This window comes from Xiphophorus couchianus, chromosome 18 (genome assembly GCF_001444195.1).
Source record: "Xiphophorus couchianus chromosome 18, X_couchianus-1.0, whole genome shotgun sequence".
NCBI lineage: Eukaryota > Metazoa > Chordata > Actinopteri > Cyprinodontiformes > Poeciliidae > Xiphophorus > Xiphophorus couchianus.
Window position 1 is genome coordinate 28,123,592 of NC_040245.1, and position 23,967 is coordinate 28,147,558.

At 39.0% G+C, this 23,967-nt stretch overlaps 1 protein-coding gene across 3 annotated transcripts in view; it reads left to right on the top strand.

Moving 5' to 3' along the window:
* Positions 1 to 23,967, top strand: part of nectin3a (nectin cell adhesion molecule 3a) — a 52,289-nt gene that overhangs the window by 11,906 nt on the left and 16,416 nt on the right. For 2 of the 3 annotated variants that reach the window (XM_028045597.1, XM_028045595.1), the window contains exons 2-4: positions 13,623 to 13,973; positions 20,348 to 20,647; positions 23,517 to 23,634. In XM_028045597.1, coding sequence (XP_027901398.1) covers positions 13,623 to 13,973; positions 20,348 to 20,647; positions 23,517 to 23,634 — 769 coding nt within the window. The remainder of the gene's footprint in view (positions 1 to 13,622; positions 13,974 to 20,347; positions 20,648 to 23,516; positions 23,635 to 23,967) is intronic. The other variant, XM_028045596.1, reaches the window with a different exon arrangement.

The window sequence follows — 23,967 nt, forward strand, 5'->3', positions numbered from 1 at the left end:
AAATAACAAAACCCTGATGCTGTTTGCATAAAAAATAGATCGTTTCTTGGCTGATTCGGGTTTAATTGAATTTCTATCATATATTTTTTGTTGTTATGCCAAAGTGGCTACTTTCCTGTTTCAAGCTCTGTGTCTTATTTATAAATGCTTCTTATAAATCAGATTCCAGTTAAGTTTCCTATGAAGTGGTTTGCTCTGTGGTTATTATTGTAAAAAAGCTTTGCATTAAGCAACATCACTACTATAAATCTTTCGAACCACATTATCAAATATTAGTTTATTGACACTATATTAAGTCCTTGACAAGACTGTCTGAAAATTTGGGCAATCTTTCAAATCTTGCTAATCATTTAAAAAAAACAAAAATACTTCAATTTCCCATTTCTGTCCCTGCATAATGTGGGAAGCTGTGTTTTCACTATTTTACAGCAGTCTAATAAAATTACAGTAGTCTAGTTAGTTCCCGAGGAGGACAGTGGGCTCTGTGTTTAGTCCACTGTTCACTGTATCACTGAATGATGACTATGCTTGGCCTTACATATCTTTTTAGTGAGAATATTTAGAGGGACAAAGCATGGATAGGATGAAAAATGGGATTTTGGTTGGTTTTAAGGCTTGGTTTTCTTTTGAGAATTAAGAAGCCTGTGTTTTCTTCTTGCTGCTTATATGCAGTAAAGACAGGAAGGTGCGTGATCGACTCGAGATTAAAAGCTTAGATAAAACGAAAAGACATTTACATAATCTTTTAATGTACGCAATACTAATTTGAAAGACTATACTCATAATAGTAAGCATTCTGTGTTTGACCTCATGGATGAATTTAACAAATGAGTAGCCACATGTTAGCTAATTACATTACAAGCTGTTTTGAAGTTGTAATTTTAAGGTGAACCTTTAAAACAGTTCTAGTATCTTGATGCTGGCTGAAACTCTAAACTCAAACAGGTAACTCAGTAAATACCATAATTTCACCCATCCATGCCTACATTCTGTTAATGCGTCCATCCATCTTCTTACAGTCTATGGGTTTTGCAGAATTTAAGCCACTATTAAATGTTGTATTTACTGTTTGAAATGGTAAAACATGATTCAGAACTGAGTCTGGAAGTTATGGAATTCCAAAATTAAATATTTATAGGTCTATTCCTATATTGTAGTCCGTTCCTGATTAGCTTTAGGGATTCACCGATCCACTTTTTTCACTTCACTTTTCAGGTTTAATATTATCCCAAACTAATCCGATACAGAAAAACAGAGCTTGACTTAAGATATTTCTTAAGTCAATTAATTCACTGACATAAATGTGCTGAATTACTAATGTGTTTGTAACTCTGCACCAGTACAGCAGACTTAAGATACACCAACAGCTTCACAACCTTGGTCTAACATGTAAAAACAACACATTGGCTTACCTCGGGTAGCTCTAGCATAATTCAAAATATGAATACTACACTTGGACGATGTTAGCCTATGTTAGTCTTCTAAATTTTAGTTTTTTGCACTTTACTGATTCCACAATACATTTAGACATTTGATATATTGTTCAGGGCTAATATAAACCTATCAAAGACATTTTTAGTATATGTTTAAAAAAAGATATTCCTTATGGCCAAACTTATGGTTATGTCCCCAGACAAGAAGAAAATAATTATGCTCAAGCTTTGCAATGTTTTCAGTTCCTGTTTGCCCAGTGTGGTTTTATGATAACAACCTAGACAAAGTTTGTTTCGTGTGCCGTGTTTGTGTAATCTGGTTTTATGGGGAAGTGTTTGCAAACGTTGCCTCATCCACCTCTATGCTATATATGGTTGTAATGTTTTGTTACTAGATGTTAGCGCTGTCCTGCAAATCTATTAATAGGAGACTATAAAATACTGTCAAAGAAAAACACCTGTATTCAGTTTTTCAAGGTGAAAAATTACAAAGAAGTACCGTTACTCTACTTACATTTACTCAACACTGTTTCAAGGTACATTGTTTAATTATGATGGACCACTCATAATATTTTCTACTCTAGATTTGCTACAATTTAGATAATTAAAAAAAACATGGTTCTAAGTGCTCTGATTTAAGTTAAAAAGGTCACACATTTGTGTAGCTTCGTGGCAAAAGGTCTTTTAAGATCAACAGAATTTAGCAAAAACGCCTAAACAGCTGCCATATCTATGTGATTTCATATAAAGCGCAATTATATTTTAGAAAAAAGGCAAAGACTTTTCACAGCACATAGACATTCTGTGATTTTTGTTGCCATCTCTGACGTTTCCAAATTGTTCCTTTGTTTCACACATGCATGGAAAAATAACATTGTCGCCCACCTCCTGAGCCGCAGAGCTGTGTGGACATACTAAAAACCCCAGGCCCCCACACACAACAAACAATAACAAATCCCACTCTAAGACAGGATGCTAAAGGCCTGTTTGTGTTCCTTTGGTACACAGTGGCAGACATTGTCCTTCCTACGTCCTACAGCAGAGTTATAGTTTGACTCTGAGAGGTTTCTGTCTATACCAACATTATTGATCTTTTTTTTTGCTTTTAAGCTCCGATTTTTTAATCAAATGTGACTTAGATGAGAAGGGCACCTAAGTCCAAATCGCGACGGGGGGTCAAAGAGAGAAAGGTTTTTGAAGAGGACAGTGACATGTGAAAGAGGCCCGTCTGCCACTTATTTAAAGGCCTGTCAGCCTGTGTTTGTCTCCACCATCAATTAGCTCTCTAAAGAACCTCACACCCTCGCAAAATACAATGCAAGGAAGGAAGGGGGTAGACGAGAGCTGGTGTGGAGACTAATGTTTTCTTCACCCTGCACAAATATTTCTTACAATAAAGGCATGCTATAAAACATCCAATTCACCACTTGGCCTGTCCTGTTTTTGACTGATCGTTGGAGTTAACGGCCTTACAAAAGTGGAGGTCTGTGAGGCTTGTGTTAGTCGTTATGTCATGTTGGCCTGGCTGATGCATTCAAAGAAGCCAGTCATAGTGGTGGGAAAAGAAAGTATAATTCTCATGCCTTCTAAAGTTTTAACATTTAAATGATCTAGCCTTTACCAAATTGTGAAGTTATTCAGATCTACTGATAAAGCAAAAATGGATATGTGTGTGTGAAAATAATGTTCTTAAAAATACCACTCCATGTACAATTTGTAAAAGCTTTTTTCTTTGCTTTCTTTTTTTACAATGACTGTATGCTGAACTATTGACTTTAGTCTACCTTACCGAACTTGGTGCCTTTGCTAACTTTGGAGCAACAAGTCGGTTACATTAGCATAGTTTTGGGAATCAGTAGCGCGGGAACCATTAGAACTGTCTTATTTCATAAGTCCAGTATGGCCTGGTTTAGGACAGTCATCCAATAGCCTTTTGAGTTAGAAAATGTTTAAAGTTGACAGGAAATTTGAAAATGTAGTTATGTGTTATTGGAAGACCAGTTTCACTTCAGTTGTTTAATTCTAATCAAAGTGTCAATAGACTGGTAAAGATAGGCAGTGGTTATGGAGTTTCGGTGAATAAAAAACGACACAGACCTCAGTCTCACTATGTGTTCACATACTGGCCATACTATGTTGCCATTGCTCTTCCAATCCTGTCACCAAAGAGATTTTTTAACCCATCTTTTCTATCACTGGTACTGGCGTACAAAAGAGCCTATAATAAACAAACTATCCATGCTTACCCTGGTGGGGGCGCAAGTGAAGTCTGGTGGCCTGGACTTTTTTGGTTGCCATGGAAGTTATTTTGTCTGCTGTGTCTTCCTTTTTCACTTTCTGATTGGCTACAAGTCACATTCAACAAGCTGTGTTCTCATTTGTCCTCAAGGAACACCACACACTGCAATATCTGGCCAAAATAATCCAACTTGTTAAATATCCCCAATTTTAGAGCGGAGCGATCCCGACATCTTTCTGAGCGGATTCGATCACTCTTATCACATCATACACAGCTTTAATATCTCATAAGATTATCTTTAGAGCCAACCCAATAATCAGGGCGTCCTTAAGACTGTCGGAAGGACTAACTCGGGGAAAAAAGTTAGCCCTTCACAATAAGTAGGCATTATTGTGAAGCTACGGAATCTGCCCATACGAAACCGATTCCAGTTTTTGTTTCATTGTTTGTTGATTCCATAGTTTATAGTTGATTAAGGTTTAGCAGCAGATCTGTACTTAACCACGGTAACCTTCAAGCATTAATTGTAAAGTAAACTATACTACACAGTTGACATGCTGGAAGTTCACTGATTAAGCTGAGTCAGAGCATCATTAAAGCATTCATTCATACTTTAGAGGTACTGAGGAGATGATGCAGCGAAAACTCGATGTATTTCCAACGTTAAGACTTAAGAAGTGTTATCCTATACAACACAGAACTTTCAGTTTGAATAGAAATGCCCAGTATTTTATAAAAATTTTATTCTTTTTTTGTTGTTCAAAAATATGCAAAATATTCATACCAAATGTCAGCTTTCTCTTTAAAAGTTTTTATAGCAAATTTAGGATTTGTTTGCTAACAGCATTGATGTAAAGGAGGCTAACCAATGCCACAGACATTTTTATGTTAAGGTCTATAAAGGAACAATTTTATTGAACGACTATTGTAACCCTCCCTGAGTAATGTTTTTAAGAAGCACACAACATGTAGTGTATGTTTTACTTAATTCCAAAACCAAGAAAACATACAAATGTGTTGGAAAAAGGAGAGTTAAGTAAGTCTTTTTTTTGTTTTTACAAAGCTTGTCTCAGGTAGGGATGTTTTTTCTTTTCTTGTTTCTTGCTGTGCTGTGTAAAGACAGTGTAACAAGGACTATAGATACACCAATCACAATTTCCTGGCTGAAAGTGATTTCTGGCTTTCTTTGAAGTTTGACCTGCCAATTCAGTATGTAATTTCTTAGGACTGTAGACCCTAAAATGAAGGAATTACAAGATAAATCCCATTTATCCAACAGAGCTTGTATTTGTCGTTTCTGTCGATCTCTACATTCATTAATCTCAAAAAGTTAGCCAAAGTATATGCAAAGTTTATTCAGCTTCAGACTGAAAATGATGGCACTTCACTTCTGATTCATTTAATGAATAGTGATTCAATAATGTATATTTCAGTTTTTCACCAATAGATCACTTATCAAACCAATCCAGGAACATTTGTATCTCTCTTTGGTGCTTCTCTGTTTTAGGCTAACAGAGGATGTAGTCCTTTGTTAGCCTAACATCTTGCTGGTTCAAGATGTTCAAGCTGAGTAACAATAGATCTCTACAGGAGACTAGGTGGAACAAAGAGTCACAATGTCACGATTTAGACTTAATTGAGGCTCTGTGTGCATGGAGATGAGTACAGTAAACTTTTGTAAACAATAAAAAATATGTGCATTCACGCAGCAGGTTAAGGCGCCACAGCGAATGATGTAGGTATGCTGGGGAAATCGGTGGCGCTGCAATACTGTCAGAACGACACAAACAACAAATAGCGCCATGTTTGGTATTCGTCAGTGAGACACAAGAAGGACAGAGAGACATGGAGCTACAACATCATCAAAAGAAAATAAGAACAGAAAATATTTCTGTTTCTTACAGTTTTTAATCCCTATGCCTTGTTGAAATGTTTTCCCTTCCTCATCCATGCCTCCATTGTGTCCTTCCTTCTTTCTTTCCTTGGTCATGTCCTTTCTTCCTTTGGCCTTTACTTCTTCCCCCTTGTTTTTCTGTCTTTCACTTTACCCTTCACCATGTCCTTTCTTTTACCTTTTTTGGGTTTTTTTTTATGTCTTCCTTCTGTTCTTCCTTTCTTGCCATACATCCCTTCTTTCTTTTTTTTCTTTCCTTTCTTTCATTATGGAAATTCAACATGAAAACGGCGTTCTGAAATGAATCCACTCTGGAACCCAGTTTCAAAAACTGGGTTTGCTTCTGGTTTCCCAAAAAGTCAAATCTGTGTGGGTAAACAACAAAAAGCTTTTGCGGATACTCCTGAAATCGTCTCCTTGGGGACAGAGCCTGAATTGTTCTCCTAAGCATCAGTGTGTGAAACAGAAATTTGAAATCTGCCATTAAAGCAAATGGGTTGCAGAGGCACAGATTTTAGTTTGTAAAAAATACTGAGAAATGGCTTCACTCCCTGGAAAGACACCATTAATAGTCTTCATGTGCACCCAAGTCTGGGGCTTCTTCCCCAGACTTGGGTGCATTAAAAAACCATTTGTTTCAAACCTAACTTTTGGAAAAGCTACTTCATCATTCAAAGCCTTCAGACTACGACTTACGGTAACGTCCCAAAAACTCTTTCCAGATAAACCAATTTAAATCATCTCGTAAACAACTTGTGTCATTTAACAACACAATAAGTTGTAGAAACAGAAGATTCCGATCTCAGTTCTCAAATCGGCGAGGCCCTCCAACATATTGTATTTATTTCTGTACATATGTAGAAATGATCGGCCAGGCCAGGCACATTTTTTGGCCCTTTCGTAGCTCTGCGTGTTGCGGCGTTATCTTCCTGTCAATTTGTTTCCGTACTTTGTCCATACCTGACCTAGTTCTTGCTTTTTTTTGTCCTTATCCATTCTTTACTCAACTCAGTTTCCTTTTGCTTTTGGTCCTAAAACCACACTCTCTCTTGCACCGATCTCATGTCTGCATTCTTCTCCTGTGAGGTCTTTAGATTAGTCCCTCGTGAGTGCTGTTTGACATGATAATCTATGCATGGAGTTTGTCTATATGAACATGACATATTGTGTGTTTTGTTAACTGCTTGTGAGTGAATCCCTGTGAATCCCCACTCTCGTCCCCCGGCGTCTCTCGCGGTCCTGACATGCTCCGCGGGTCTTCGCATCGGCCAGAAGACGGCCCCTCTCCTGGGGAGGTCAGGGCTGAAGCCGGGTCAGGTCTCGGCCTTGGCTCATCAAGTGGGCCAAAGGGGGGAATGTTTGAACCGGTTGCCAGGCAAAAAGGAAGGTTTCGATTTTACCTCTCGTGTCTGTCGAGCAGCTTGTCGCAATTAGTGATGTCAGACGGGAAAGAAACAAATATGAAGCATTTTCTTCAAAGAGCAAGCATTTCCTGCCCATGAGTTCATTCTTTCCTCGGGTTTCTCGCCGAAGAGAGGGTAAAAGTCCAGCCAATTTCTTATTAGTCATGATAGATTTTTCAGGTTGGGGCTCTTTTTCATCATAACCCAACATCAAACGTGTCAACTGTCAAGATCCTTTTTTTTTTGTCTTGTTTATTTTTTATAAAGATCTGAACTTTTGTGTTTACTTGACAAGATGGATCACTAGTAATAAATCCTGTGACACTTGTGAACTGTACCTCAGTGGTATGCCTATTCCTCTGATGAAACTAAATGACAGCTTTGTTTAGCATGCTGCTTAGATTTCATTTGCCTGCAGTATTTTAGATAATATGTCACAGTGCTCTAGTTTATGAGGCCCGACTGTGTTCTTGCGGCAGAGCAATGCCAAGTTTTCCCCCCTCCAACTCTCCTCCTGGCTGAAGGTATCCCATGCAGCAGCCATCTGTCTACCGCCTCAACTAATGGTAAAGGGTGGAGTCCCTTTTCCTTGGTCTCGTTACTTCCCAATGCTTTACTGTAAAACAAACAGCGCATAGCACGCACAGAGTCTAGTTTCTCCTTGCACTTCGAAAGGCCTCGAAAGCCGACACACCGAAACCAACGCCGCTTGTCGTACGGTGAACAGTTGGAGCGGCGTGTCAGGTAGCTCCACTATGTAGGGCACGCTACAGAAAAGCCTGGTCTCGGCACACGTGTCCACAGGCATCAATGCGATGTCGCGCATGCCAAACATGACGCTTTACTACAGGAGCAAACATTTTTATCCATCTGTCCTGTTATAGACACATTGTAAATCTATATGGCTGTACGGCTGTTGACATTGTTTCAAAGCTTTGCCGGGTTTTTTTCAACTAAAATAACAAAGTTGAACAAATAGTGTGACAGCAAACAGTTGTTGTGTCAGCTCAGATGACCATGAGGTAGAAAATGCTCTGACCTCGACGGCCCCTGACTCCCCCCCCACTGCAATGCACCCTGGTGACTATGACAGAAGCAATGCAAACAGAGGGCAACACATGCACTGGAAAACAGATTATAGCACCAATAGGTCTTTTTTTTTTTAGACCAGGTCATGAATCAAATGCAGGGAATAGACGCTTATTCGTGTCTAAACTATTGTGGTGAAATGTTATAATCCAAAGTGACTTTTGCAAATGTCTGTTCAAGTGGATGACAAATAAGGCAAGACTGGTTTATTTTTCTGAGGGAAATGTGTTAACAGCCTTAGTGCAGTTTGTAGCAGAACTATACATGTCTTGCACGTTTTGTCACGTTACAACCTTAATGTATGATTTTCAGAACTTTTTGCTATTAAAAAACTTTAATGTGTGCTTTATAAAACTAACTTTTGCTGCAATTGCAGCTACAATTTTCATATTTAGAAGACTTTTGCCCATTCTCCTTTGCAAAGCAGTTCAAGCTAAGCAATTTTCAAGTTTTTCCACTGATTTTCTTAATTAGAGTTAGGCCTAGACTTTGACTGAGCCATTCTAATACACCTTAACTAATGTTTGTTTATGGGACAGAGCTGATTCTCTGTCCCACTCTGAAGTCTTGTGAAGTTTTCTTTCAGTATTACCCTCTATTTAGCTCCATCCATCTTCCCATCAGCTCTGAACAAAAGCATTTGCCCAACATGACAGCATGAGTCACCAAGGAGGCAGTGCATTGTGGTTGATGTCCAGTGAAAAGTTTCTGTCGGGTCTTCCACACATTTGCCTTGGCCCCTAATTGGCGTACAGCATTTCACGACTAATGTTTAGTCGTGAAATGCACGACTAAACATTGATTTGTCAGCAGATTCTCACACCTAAACTGTGGCTCTTTGCAGCCATTGCTTTGGTGGTCTTGGCTGTTTCTTTGATTTGCGCTGTTCTTGTTCAGCCTTATCCCTTAAGGTGGATGATCATGTCTTGGTAGAATAGCACTTAAGTCATACTCTTTAATGAGACTTCAATTATATTCACTATTCTACCTTCCTAAACTAATGGCCTAAGTCAGTTTTTTGCCAAAAGTTTTTTTTTTGTCTTTTCCTAAATCATGTTTGGCAAAAAATTACTTAAGCCATTGTTTCGGAAGGTGACAATTTGATATTGTTCTACAATCTAACCATTTCTAAACATTCCTCATCTGTTCCTGGGACATCTGACATTGATTAGAAGATTAAGGTCACTTCTATGATGTTCATCAACTTTTATTTAGCGAGTAGATAGGGCAAATGCATTTCATGCTTTTCAGACTGTTGTTCTTAAATTATAATTTTTTTGTCCACCATACAGTTATGAGCTACTTTGTGTTACTCTTCATTGTAAAATAATGAAGAGTGAACACAGCCTATGTCTATGCTTTGTGCGCTGAGTGACCTCATTATTATTTATTTGCTTTACATTATTTAATAGAATTCCTAATTGCACTTTCTAAACCATTTGAAAGAAGGTTTGTTGCAGTTTATTTTTGTACATGTTTGACCAAGGTAGTCGACCTGTTGTCAGTTCCAGTTTCAGTTTATTTATTTTACATTTGCTGTTGCACTGATTGAACAAATAAAATTTGGGTTGTTTTTACATGTTTGACTACGTTTGTACTGGCGCAGAGTTATCAAAAAATATAATTCAGTACATTTATGTCTGTTTTTATAAAAAAAAGAAAAGTCAAGTCAATTCAGCACTGTTTTTCTGTATCGAATCGGATATGTATCGGCCGATACTGAACCTCAGATATCTTTTCACTTCTGTAGTCAGAAGTGAAAAGAGTGTATCAGTGCATCTATGTTGTTAGCATGTGGATAGTACTCAGGACAGAAGAATAAAACTCCCCCTCACAGTCTTCCCCATGCTGAAGCTTGAGCAGCTATTCAAACACAGGGTCCTACTTTTGCACAGATGGTCACACACTTATTTCTTATTTTGGGAGAGAGAGAAATACTCCATTTATATGTGTGTGTGTGAGTGTGAGCGTAATCACTAAAATTACAGGGGACGTAATGGAGCTCAGGGAGCGTCAGCCTCCTTGGCTATATTGCTCACAAACCATGATAGCATTGCTGTGGTTTACCACTCATATCCATGCCAAAGACTTGAAATACCCGCTAGTGGACCACTTTTATAAGTTTTACCCCAATCACATCTTTGACGGCGTACAAAGTAGAAATTTACGGCTCCCAAGTTTAGTTTATTTTGACTGCAGCCATGTCGGGGAAGCTTAACGTTGGAATATTTCAAATAAAATCAGCTCAGGGTAATATTTTACTGTTTTGGGGGTTTTTTTCTAATAAAAGAAAACATTTATTATGAAGGTTTAAGACTGGTCTACTCTGCTGCTCAGTAGGGTACAGTGTTGTAAATTATTGCCTCTTAAAAAATAAGCATATGTGATTCTATCAATGAGTCATTCTCAGAAAAAGTGGAAAGAAAACAGACTGAGATGGCTTTTTTTGTCCCAGCAGCTGCCTCGACCTGTAATTTAGGATTTATTTCAGGTTAGTTTTCCAAGATACGACCTATACCACCACCGAGCTGGAAGTGTTTGTTTGTCCTGCTACAACCACGTAGCACATCTGTCAACATGTGGATTATCAAATCAGAAACAGTTTTGATTTAATTCATAAAGCAGAAGAGAGTTCAAGTAGATCTTACTCCAAAACAGATTTTCAAAAGCTGTGATCTCTTTTATTGACCAATTAGACACAACAGACTTCCAAGTGGTCATTATGAGAACCATTAAAGACGTTTTCAAATCCTGCAGGGTTTTATTTTGTGACATTAATCCTTCTTCTTTTTCTTTTTTTTTACTACAAACTTCAGTCTGATTTCACCTCCTACGCATCCGGCTGCTATTCAAGCTGACGCTGGCCAAATGGCAGCGTGCACTCCGGTTTACTGTCCATCACACGATTGACGTAAAACTGATAGACAACACCTTAGAATCACAGTAATTGACCTGACTGTGTGTGATGGGGTGTGTGTGTGGGGGTGGGTGCGGGTGTGTGTGTGTGTCTTCTGACCGTGGGAGGAAAACCTACACATCCACAAGGAGAAAATGCTGCTCACAGAAAAGAACCAGCAATTAGGCCAAAAAACAAAATGCATTTTCAGTGCAGTCCTTGGACATAAGCCTGTCGCAGTGATTCAGTTAATTGCATGATGAATTAAAATGAGCTCGTCAATGTCCATTCTGATGAGTAGGTTTTTTTTAAGGGCAATTTTGTACAGTGATTTCATAATCCGTTTTATTTATGGCTTCTCTTATGCTTCTCTACATGTTGATTGCAACAGCTATCGTTCTTAAACTTTTCATAATACCACATTTTCAGGTTGCTGTTTTATATCATAGAAAATAAACCAAAAAAAAGCATTCTGATGAATTTGATGGATACAGTTTGGTTATTCGGGGATGCAGGGTGGTTCAATTAATACCACTGTTTCCACAGTAAGGAGGAAATTGGAGATTTAACATCGGTGATTGGCCAAAAAACCGCAATCGGTGCACTGCTACTTGGTACACTTTGGGATAGTAACAGTCCTTTACCTCTCTGGAACCACATTCATTGTCACATTTTCCATTTCTTTCTGTACAGCACTGACATGGTCTTTAATGTTCAAAGCCTGTTTTATGTGTCTCAAAACAAGACAACAAAAGCTACGGGGTGGGCTCAGAGTCAAATTTGTGGGCTCATAAAAAAGCAGGAATAAAGTTAATCTATTGCTTCCCTTGTTTCATCTCTGTCCAGAAAATCGTACCTGCTAGTTAATAAGATTCTCTGACAATTAGCAAGAGGAGCAGTCTGAGTGCCCCGTGGTGAAAGTGTGCAGCTTCAGAGGCAGAGCAGAACCCACAGAAACGCACAAGAAATCTGCTTCGTCTTACATTAGGAAACAAAGACATTTATTAAACACAGAAGTTATTTCTACCAAGGGAAGGCAAATCAAACTAAAAATCCTTGGCATGCATTATTTATATGAGGGTAAGCTAATGTGTCTTTCTTTGTAGTTTTAGCATAGATGATCTCTCCAGAAATGCTGAAAGTTAACTTGTTTTTGTAGAAAGCAGCTGCTGCTGTGAATTTGAACCTGATGTGAAAGTCACATAGTATTAGGACCCCTGGATTTCAGTGATGAGGTAAACACAATAAAACACGGAATTTTACAGATGTACAGTAGTATTTTGGCCGCTGCAGCTCCCGTACCAGCCGTTACCTGGTTACGCAGGCTCGGCTTGTGCGTCTGTTCGGCTCTCCCTTCAACACAGACAGAATGAACCAGTCACCCATGGCGGAAACACTCTCTCAAACTCTGACGTCTTCTCCAAAAAGTAAATTCATACCTTGTAGCTTAACTCAAGCTTCCGGGCCACCAAGTTTGATAAATGAGAGAATATGTTTTTAAACGTTTTGTCAGCATGATTGGAGGCACAAAGATACAATGACTACTCAAAGACACACAGGGGAAGCTAGCTAGCTGCAACATCTCAGTCCAGTTGACGGTGATAATATACAACTCTATAGAAGAAGTAGCTAGCTTCAGGCAGTTATGTTTGCTAACTCTTGAACATGCAAATAAATCAGAGTTGACGGTACTTATTGCTCTGTGCCTCAAATCAGATATTCCTTTGAGGGGAAAAAAGCAAACAAACTTCGATCAGTTTTGGTAAAGCAGTGCAAACGGGGAATAAGTGGGAGCTACATAAGTATTTTGGTGTTGTGTTCAACTCTAAGGCATTTTTAAAAGGCATATTTTCTTCCCTATTAAAAAGCGAAATTCACGCCAGCCCTGTTTAGTCCGCTTTAATTGAACTCTGGTTCGTTTGCCTAGAAAGTTGGGTCAGTTTAGGAAGGTGTGACTCAAACCAATCAGTTTACCAAATATGCGAACTGTGGTCCGCCTACACACCGAGGTCTCGGTTCGGTTGCAGTGAACTCTGGAGCAGTTTGAATGCATATGTGAATGCAAGAGGACCAAAGACCGCACCGAAAGCAGGAAGCGAACTACAGCGCAGGGCATTCTGGGTCAACAGAGCCACAATAAATGCCCGAGTCTAGCAATACAGGCAGAAACGGTGTATAGTCTTTTTATCCAAGTAAAAAGGCAAAATCCTACAAATGCTAAAAAAAATGATGGGGAAACAGTTTAATGTCTTTAAACCTAATGTTCTGTTGAACCACAGCAGTCTGTCTATTGATTTGTTCATTTCTTTTTTCATTCACACCATAACTACATACTTTTTGGGATAATAAATATGAATAAAATGGGAAAAAATTCAATCAGAAAAATTTTAATGAAAAAAGTAGAATTTGGGAACAAAATAAAACTGAAGTAGGAAAATAATAAAACGTAATTCTTAGGGCCCTATACATTCATCTCATTATGTGATGTTGAGTTCATCAGTAAATAGGGAAGCGTTCTTCTTGGCAAAGTAACTTTTGTTGGCTGTTGTTCCTCTCCTCGACATGTGTTTTCCCACTTCATTAACAGACCGTGACAGATAATTTTCCTGTTTAGTTTCTGCTGTGACAATAACATCGGAACATTCTTTTTTATGTCTTTTTAATTCAGCAGGTGTAAGCAGTAACCAGGTGGTCGTCCCTGACAAAGTGAACGCGGTGCTGGGGAAGAACATCACGCTTGGCTGCAGGATCCTGGTGGAGCCCAACCTGAGTCTGACTCAGGTCTCCTGGGAACGCCGTCTTCCATCGGGTCCCATCACCTTGGCAGTGTTCAACCCCGAGTACGGAACCTCGTACGCCCCGGAATACGGCAAGCGCATCTCGTTTGTTTCCCCGTCCATACGGGATGCCACTATCATCATCGAAGGAGTTGGTTTTGCTGATATCGGGTCATACACCTGCAAAGTGGCGACTTTTCCTCTGGGCAACACACAAGCGTCGACCTTTGTTAACGTTTCAGGTAACGTACAGTATTACTGTCGGCTAATACATCTGGAGTATTTTGTTTTTAAGATTAAAAATTTACAGAACTGTTCACAGCACAGCAGTTTGTTGTGGTAGAACAAAGCTTGACAGAGCGCTAAGCGTTTTCTCTGGAGAAATTAACCCTTCCCTAACCGCTGCCTAACATTCAAACTACTCCTTAGAAAGATGCCAGTTGTTCTTAAGAATCTGCAGCTGAGAGAAGCACCTCTTGTTTGACCTCAAATGTCTCAAATTTGAATCATTCAAAAACTTATGTCACTGCTGCCTGAACACACCATTTTAAATGTTTTGGTGTGTCTGACCCGTTGCCCTAAGAGCAGAATGCAGGAACTTCAGACTGAATCTGAATCAGACGCAGCAACAAGTAAATTGCAGGGTGTAATACAAAATGAGTCTCATAACGTTCAGTTACATGTTACCAACTTGGATGAAAATCGAGATTTGGGAAGGGGAAAAAAAAACATTTGCTCTTTTCTGACTTTTATTTTTCTTTAAACATTTTTAACATCAAACTCAAATTACCATATGTGGTTCATTGAGAGATAATCTCGCTAGAGAGACAAAATAATCCACTTGTGATCTGAATCGTTGATTTTCAACTGAAACAATGATGAGAAGCTATTTTAAAAAGAAACCGTGCACCTCCTAAAGATAGTTTTCATCTTGAAATCATTTTGTCACTTTTAAAATGAGCAAAACCATGTTTTGCAGTGGCTAAAAAGAGTAGTTTCAGGCTGTTTAGTTTTTGTGCTTGAAGATAAATTGGCTTTAATATATATTACAAGGTAACAAAGCTCTGATCAGTGCGCTTTGTGCTTTTAACTTTACTTAATACTTGCTCCCCTTTGTTGGAAATAACTTCATAACCATATAAACATACAGTCATTTGAAATATGAATGCATTTGAACTGAATGACCACATTTCCCAAGAATCTTATTGTTGAACTCCTGCTAATTAAAGGTTAAACTGCAGTGTCCTCATATTTCTGTGTGGAATACTCATTTTTTAATCTTCTTTTCTTTCTCTACACTCAGCATATGCTTTAAGCTCTAAATGTGACTCGGTGTTGAGAGTAGGAGATTGCGTATTGGCTGCAGCTTCTTGTCCTCCTCCAGAGACAGGAGGAGACTCTGATGTCTAATGAGCGGCACATTAAGTATTGCTGCAACAGCCGCAGTGTCTGGAACCTCGTGGAGCTCAATTACACTTTGCTGTCTTCTCTGAGCAGATTCTCAGGCTGTTTTATTTTATTTTTTTGTGCTCATAGGGAAAACATGTACACACATACTCAAACACACACCTTCTTTACAATTCAGATGTAATTAGGGTGTGATTACAGAGGAAGTATGTGTCCTTTTCAGTCTGATATGCAGCGTGTGGGAATTAGGTTACCCCACTGGGTAATTTTCTCAGACGTGGAACATCACAGTTTGAAGAGTTAAACACAGTAAGTTTATATTCCCAAGCGCCCTTTTTATGTCCTTCGTGTTTGTTTTGACGTGTATATGTTTAAAATTCCTCTTTTCATTATAATGAGGCTCATAATTCCTCTGCAGCTGTATAATACAGCAGCAGCAGTGCATTGCAAGATTATTTGTACCTCGCTTTTCAGAATTTCTGGCAAATTAAAATCTGAATTGTATGATGTGCATATGTCTTCACTCTTTGATAACTTAAATAAAACCCAGTCCAATCAGTTCAGAAGTCACTTAAAGTGAAACGGTTTGGGGCTGTGTGATGTAAACCCAAACCATTTTAAACAGCTGCTCAGTTCACCTCAGGAGGCCAGCACTGAGACGGGGTCAGGCAAAAAATTATGCAGAACTAAACCAATTTAGACGAAAACGTCAAAATTCACACAGAAACATAAAGATAGAACCCCAAATAACCTATGTAGACAGTTTATCAACAAAACATAGATAGATTCGGGGTTAATTACACTTTAAATAGTAAGCAGAGAGCAGCACCTCTGTGTTTTTAGCCATGGTGTAAATCAAGCTGGAAGATGGATGGAGCTAAACACAGAGAAGAAAACTTGTTAGATGCTGCAAAAGACTCACAACTGGGATATAGTTTCACATTCCAGTGTGACAACAACTCAAAACATACGGCCGGAGCTCCAGTGGAATGTTTTAGCTCAAGGCATATTCATATGTTAGAATGGGCTAGAAAGTCCAGACCTAAATCCAATGTTGGATCTCTGACAAGAAACAAAGGTTGCTATAAAAATATCAATTCATCAATGTATTGCAATCCATTTTTTTCCAATTCAGAATGGATTCGGGTAAATTGATTGCATCCCACCAGTCAGAGGGTTCACAACAACACGGTGAGCAACGAGATCCGTGTCCTGTTTTATAGTAAATCATTCCCCTTCCTCCATTTCCCACACTTTCTGTTTGTTGGACAAAGATGGGAAGTGGACGGTACGGTAGCAATGTTGATTAGCTCGCTGAGCAGCTAGCGCCTTTTCTTAGACACCAGGAACCCATTGGATACCTGTCAGTGTGGCCACCAAACACTCAAATGTGATGTTGCCTTCTTTTTGAGTTTACTGGTGGTTGGCAGACAAGCTACTTGGTGTGCAGTCCCACCACCTACTGGTGAGGTTTGTGGGTTCAGAACAGCAGTATCGTTCAAATATGCTTAAAAATTCATAAATGATGTGAACTATCTCACTTTCTACAATTTGTCACGTGTACATACACTCTATGTCCACTTTAATACAGTACTGTCATGTTTTAATATGACAGAAGCGTTACTGTGCTACTGTTTTACTTTCAGATATTTTACTTCTCCAAAATGCTGATGTATGCACCGTTAAAGTAATGAATACAACCACGACGGTTTATACAGGCAGGAAAAACAAAAAAATACAGTTATTCATTTGTCATCCGATGAACTGGTTGTATTCTACTTCCTACTAATTCAACATTGATGTATTTAAAGCAATATTGAAGGGATATCTAATTGAACTATGACCCAAACACAAATGCATTCCAGAAATTTCTGACTTTAATGAGTAAAAACATTGAAAATCATGTATTAATTTCGTAAAAGTGTAATAAAATCTTCCCACGTCTTATTTTCATTAGCTGCATCTCCGTGCCCCCTACCACTAATTCAGATAAGTCAAACGAATTGCAACTTTTTAAATCGACTTTAAAATGGAATAAAGAATGAAGGAAACCTCCTAAATACGACCATGAACATAGAAGAGGATTGTTGTTAAAGCCCTTAAGCTCTAACGCACCTTTCAATACTTGATTTATGCCATGTGTGTTGTATTTACTTCCTTTTCTATCCATTGCTTTTATATTTTCCCCTACTGAGATTCCGTGTTTGATTCCTGTTTATATTTTGAGGATCGTGAAAAGCACACGGCTGCAGTTTCATTCCTTTCAAATTAACTACAGTAACAACATGGAACAGCCAAGCCCCTGAGTAATGGACGAAAGTCACGGCACGCTTTGTAATGTTTAACAGGTGCAGTGGATATTGGCTTCATTTCAGAAGTCACACTCTCTATGCAAAAACATCTCCAATATGAGCAATGTCATGAGAGAGAGACACAAATATTTACCCATACATTAGCTCTTCTGGCTTGGCTTTTCTTTTCTCCTCTAGTCGACAACAAGAAAGGACAAAAATATTTAGGCAACGGTTTAGTCGGTAAAACCCGTCTTGTGTAAGCAGAAGGAAGGAAAGTATTACCCTAAGTGAATAAGCCACAATGACCCCTTTGTTTTTAACTACTGGCAGGTCAATGGAAATCTACTGAGCAGTTCAGTTACTTGAAAACAAAACAAGGATGCAATTAGATTTAGAAAGTGGATTTTACAGATAAGGAAACTACCGCTGCGTTTTCGCAAGGCGTGTAAGCGCCGAGAACCTATTTTCGTCTCAAAGCGCTCTCTCCTTCGCCGTCTTCATGATTGGACTCTTTGCTCAGTCTTTAAATGGCGATTTTAAGTCGGCTCAAAATGAGCTAAGTGTCGTATAATTTGCTTGCAATAAAAGCACTTTCAGATCTCCCTTAACAGAATTCTGAATTTGCCCCCCCGAGACAAAATGTCGCATGCAAAACGTTGCTGCTTTGTTATAGCATATCAAGTTGTTTTTTGTTTGTTTGTTTTTTCTTACATGCCATAAAAACTTTTCTATTGTTTTGCTTCTTTTTCACGCATCCATTTTTTTAAAAAGCGCAGTTTCCCAACGGGATCAGATGTTGTGTGTGAATCGAAAAGAGTCATTGTAGGCATATTGCTGAGGGGAAATTATTGGCCTTTTCCCACCCAACACTTTTCCACTCATCCAGAGGTTTCCCTTCGCCACCCCCCAAAATGAACACGTCTGTCTGATTTGGTTATTCTGATGTTTCAGCTGGCTGGCCTGCCAACATAGAGCAGCTACTGTTTTAAAGGTCAGAGGGCTGCAAGGAGGGGCAGAGAGAAGTGAGTGAAGAATGTGAGGGCGGAGCCAGGAGGTCAGCGTCCCCGCCTCTTCTAAAGGGGTACATGAGGTGGATGGTTATTTTTGGAAAAGAAGAAAAGCGGGGTAATGCTAGTTGTTTTGCTTTTTTTTGTTCTGAATTTGCTGCTGCACCTCCTCCTTGGCTGATGATAAGGAGCAAGATGAGAGATTTTTAATCCAACAGCTTGTAGGATTTAGCAGGAAGCGAAAGAGGAGGTGGTGTACTGCAACACGATGCAGACAAAATAAACCAGAGCACACTGTAACCTGCTTTTAACCGGGCCTGTTGTTTACTTCGGTTCCCCTCCAGTAAACATTTTTTTCTCTTGTCTCCTTTTTGTCCTTAACTCTCCCGACTGTCACTGCTGACAGTGTGTGGTATGTTGTTTTATTTTTCTTTTCATTCTTTCTGTCCAGAGCATTGTTGAGACTGTTGTTGAGTTCGCTCTTTGCACAAAAAGAAGCGCGGTTGCATAATTCTGGTCACGTTCCTCCTACATAGACCTGCTTGTCGGGTCATTCTCAGAGAAATGGTGTAACATCGTCACAGCGCAGAAACAGTCAGATGGAGGGCGACTGTTGTGTTAAATGTAGTCGAAAATAAACAGCACAAAGCAGAGTCCCTGTGCAGTCTGGAAAAATATGAAGTCGTAATTTAATAATTACTTAAACAGTCCCATTCTAAAAGTTAGAATATTATTGGAAAGACTATTGATTTCCGGAGCTTTATCACTGAGTGTAGGTTGTTCCTTTAACGCCAAATGTATCATTTTTAATACGAATTTTTCTCTAACAAATTACTTTCCTTAAAAAATTTTTGCTGCAATCAAGTAAACATTTTGTGTTTTTAGTTATGACGACTACATCAACACAAAAGCCTGATGAATTAATTATGGTACAAACAAATTTAGAAAACAAGCCCAGGAGTCCAAAATGGTTTCTTTTCTATAATGAAACACTTTCAATGTTTAATTTTAAAAAGAATCAGAATTTTTTTTAACTAATTGTTTAAGTTACCAGGTTTAAGACGGTTAATTACACACAGATGGAGTATGGACAGTAAATCAATAGCAGTATAATTCACAAAAGACACATGATCAATACCAATAGATGATCCGCCTGATAGAATATTCAATATGTGGAGTATTAATGTAGGTAAAGGAAAGGCTTTGGCTGCTCTACCTTGAACTGACTCGATCTTTGGTCACCTAGCAACAACTTGTTGAGTAGCTTGCGCAGCAGCTGTTTCAGGTTTCTCTGCCAAGTCTCAACCACTTAAAATAAAAAAAACAACAGGAAAGGTCATGCCACCAGTTTTTAAATAGCTTGAGTATTTCTGATATTTAAAACAAAAAACCATAATCCATTTTATTTGTTTTTGGTTTGTTTATTTAGTTTGGATATTTAAAATGTCTTCCCGATCCAGAATTAAATGCTCTTTAGAAATTAGTTTATTGATCTTTGAGAGTGTGTACTTGCATTATTATGCCGTTTTTATGCTATTTATTAACAGTGCTCTCAAAACGACAATATTATTGTTTATTGCAGTCATTTCTGGGATAATTTATGTCCCAGCAAAATTATTGTGACAGGTCTACTTCTTGCTGCGAGTGCTCCCAACTGCATCACTGGTCAGTCTACAGTGAGAAACTCTCCACCTTAATGTAGATGACTGTGTAGACTGTTTGTCAATTTTTAATGTGCGCACTCTGGGTGAAAGATGGAAATCAATGTTTTCTCTTTTAGCAGTTAAGTACACTAAGGTGACTGGACATTACTAATTCATGCATGAACACAAAAAGATCACTAATAATTGGTTCATCATCTATTGAGTTTTTTTTTTGTTGTTGTTTTTTTTCTCCTCCTGTAAACAGTGGAGCCCAAGGTGTACGTGTCTGCAGGCCCCGCGGCTCTCCTTGACGGCGGGGACGAGGCGCTGGTGGCCACCTGCATCGCGGAGCGCGGGCGGCCCGCCGCTGAGGTGTTCTGGGAGGCCGAGCTGTACGGGCGATCTGAGAAGCAAACTCAGGAGGAAGTCAACGGCACCACCACGGTGCGCATCAACTACATGTGGAAGCCCCAGAGCTACGCCCAGGGAAAGATGCTCACCTGTGTGGTGCGCCACCCAACTCTGCAGACAGAGTTCCGCATACGCTACAAGCTGAATGTGCAGTGTAAGTGCTGAATTAAGACAACTCGCATAGTTTTACCTGAGAAAAATCGTGATAATTTTCTTTTGATACAGTTGAAATCAGAAATTTAGATATGTTGAATAAATACTTTTTTTTCTCAGTCTTTTATTGTATTAACTTAGTGAGAATTACCTAAATGATTTCTATTTGCTACATGCCACAAAACTTGGCAAGAAGATTTTTTTGATATCTTTTTGTAACTTTTTAAAATTCAAAAGTAGAGTTACGTACAATTAACACACACAGTAGATGCTCCATTTGATATATCAAACTTTATTGGAAATAGCCTTGGGATTATTTGAAATGAATGTGACACAGAGACGAAGGAAAGAGAGACAGGTGGGGAAAAGGTTTAAAGGAGGTGGAAGTACAGGAGAGGAAGAAACATAGAGAAAACACAAATCAACAACGGTGAAGTCTGCTTCCAACCCTGCAGAAAGAGAGAAAACCAGAACCACAAACAAAAGAAATGTAACAACAGTTTTAACATTACTGAAAATCACACGGTACAAGTCAGTACAAGGCGTATTTTGGCAACTGCGTCCCAACATTCGGTGTATCTGAAAAACATCAGAATCTAAATGTTTAGAAGCATTTGTCAGTCGAGCGCCCTGACTCTCTGTGTTTTTTGAAATCGGAAATATTTCCAGTACAGTTGAATTTCTCTATTTGTTTTGTCTTGAGGAAAAAGACAAAACATTCAGCTGACTGGTAGTGGAGAGCAACGTGGGTTTCGCTAAGCTGCATTCACCCCAAGAAAGCTTCAGTTGCTCAGGGACGTTCTCTGCCGTCTCATCGGAAGAACTTCAAACTATAAGATTATGATGGAAACTGTACATGTTAACTTTTAAAACTGTTTAAAATCTTAATATCAGGAACGGTTTCATGCCTCCCTGCAACAATAGTTACAACAATCCCCTTTAATTTAGTAAGAAAGCAATAGTGTCAACTAAAAGTAAACTGAAAGTATGGATTTGAAATTATTTCGATGAAATTAAAGTCAGAATTGCGAAGGTGCCCCATGCTTCCTTAACAAGCAGACTGTTAGTCTGTTTGTTCTGTGTGAGTGGAGACTAATGAAGGTGTTTTATGAAATATTGATCAAGCCTTTAGAGCAACACAAGTAGCAAGAGACTGCCGGACACAGCGGATGGAGACACACGGAAACCAAGGTTAATGCAGGAAGAAGGAGGCTCTCTAGTTCAATAAATCATGTCAAGTGCAGAGGCAAGGGGTTTTAAGTGCAAAAGAAGCCCAATTTTGAACTGTGCGGAATAGGTTCAGTGGACGCGGCAAGTAGTGACATCTTCGCCTGCAATGCAAACACTTCCTTCATTTGCCCTCTAGAGAAATCAAAAGGAAAAATTAGATATCTGTGTCACTGTTTGCCATGTTTTATTACAGTGGCGTGCGTTGCGCTTCAGTTATTTCTTCCCGGTGACGGTGCCGGTTATGGGTTATTATGTGGCAGGCTGGATCTGCTGACTGACTCTGCTGTTTTCTAACTTTCCATCAACGAACGCTCATTTGTTTGCTCTCCCAGCTTGATTTAACCAGCAGATGCTGTGGCCTGTTACCATCCTGTGATTACAATACATGCTTTGTTCCTTCTGGAAAAGCTCGTTTGTCACCTGGCTGCTTGAATTACAGAGACTAACTGTGAAGCTTTAGTCTTCTACCGCTGGAAAACTAATTTGATTAAGTACAAGACATGATTCAATTCTGTTCAATTCAAATGTACTTTATTTATACCAAACGGAAATTTAAATGTTGTAAACTCATATCTTCCAAGTATCTCTAAAGGGTTCTTGCAGATGAAGATTCTATGGGCAGGTATCTGATGATACCTCTGACTGAAGACTGTTGCTCCTGACTTTTATGACCTGCTAGGAGCTCAATTTCTGAACAGCAGATATTCCACGGCAACATGTGCTTAATGACACCATTAGTTCCCACCTCCTTTGCTTATGACACCCCTATTTATATCTGTAGGTGTTGTCACATCAGCCCTTATTGGTCCGTTTTAATCAAACTCCAGTTCAATTGTTAAGAAAGTCTGGTTCATTTGAGAAGGTGTGAATGTGTCATAAAGTCTGATGTGGACCAAATACAAACCTTGGTCTCTGTTCTGTTAAAGAGAACTGTGGTGCGTTTTGAATATTTATGTGAACACCAAGCGCACCAAAGACTGCTTCAAAAGCAGCAAGTGTAGTAAAGCTCAAGACAATTCAACCAAAACAAACGGGTGAGTCTAGCACTAGTAGGAGAAATGATTTGTGGTCTCTTGCCAAAACCAAAAAAGAAATCCTACAACTGCTAAAATCTGCCACTCCATTTGTTCACATTTTGCAAAGAAGCAAGTTATGCTCAGCGTGTTCTTCAGAAGTTTTTGTGTCGTTTCCCTCAGTGGTTCTTGGTGGAGCGCCACTACAGACGAGGGGATTTCTCAAAGATTTTGGTTCATTTGACTCAGTGCAGCTTGAAAGCTAACTGCATCAGATGAAAAAGTTGTGATTTTGATCCTCAATGGAACCAAGTCTGCCAGGCTGTCAGGAGTAAAAACACCCTCTGTCTGTCCGTCTGGTTAGAAAGCTGGGCAGAGAGACATTGGAGTCCATATGGTCCTCACCCATTGTGATCGAGGGAAGACATGGTTTGAACTTCCTCTTCCCTTTCTGTTCTTTGGTCTGCATCCGTGAAGCTTTTGAAATTCTAGCAAGCTCCCTTCAGTTGTAAAAGCAATGCCTTGTTGCCACGGTGAAGAAGAAATATCCATTAATGAAACGTTGTTTTTTATATGTATGTGTCATGAAGCACATCTAACTTTTAAAACATTTTTGTTTGTTTACAGTTGCACCAAATATATCCATACAAGGAATTGATAAAATCTGGTATGTGGGTCAAACAAACGTGAGAATCACCTGCACAGCCAAAGCCAACCCTCCTGCCCATGACTACAAATGGATCAGGTCAGTGTCTCCAACACATTCCTGCTTTTACAAAAAAAAAAAACCTACCACTTCTGTCTCTATAGACTCTAATATTGCAAAGCTTTCTGCATGAGAACATTCAGCCCATTTGCTCATCCATTTTAGGTTCAGCATCTGAAGCAGTTATTCTATTAAAGATTTGTAAAATGATTCACTGTGGCAATCCACCAAAAGAAGAAGACTTAAAATATGTTGATCTTTTATTCCAGGTGCACAATCTCACATGTAATTAATTTGTGTACATTTCTTCATTCAAAGAGAAATCATTTTTACAGTTTCTATGAAACGAATAAAGCATTTTTGGTCATTTAT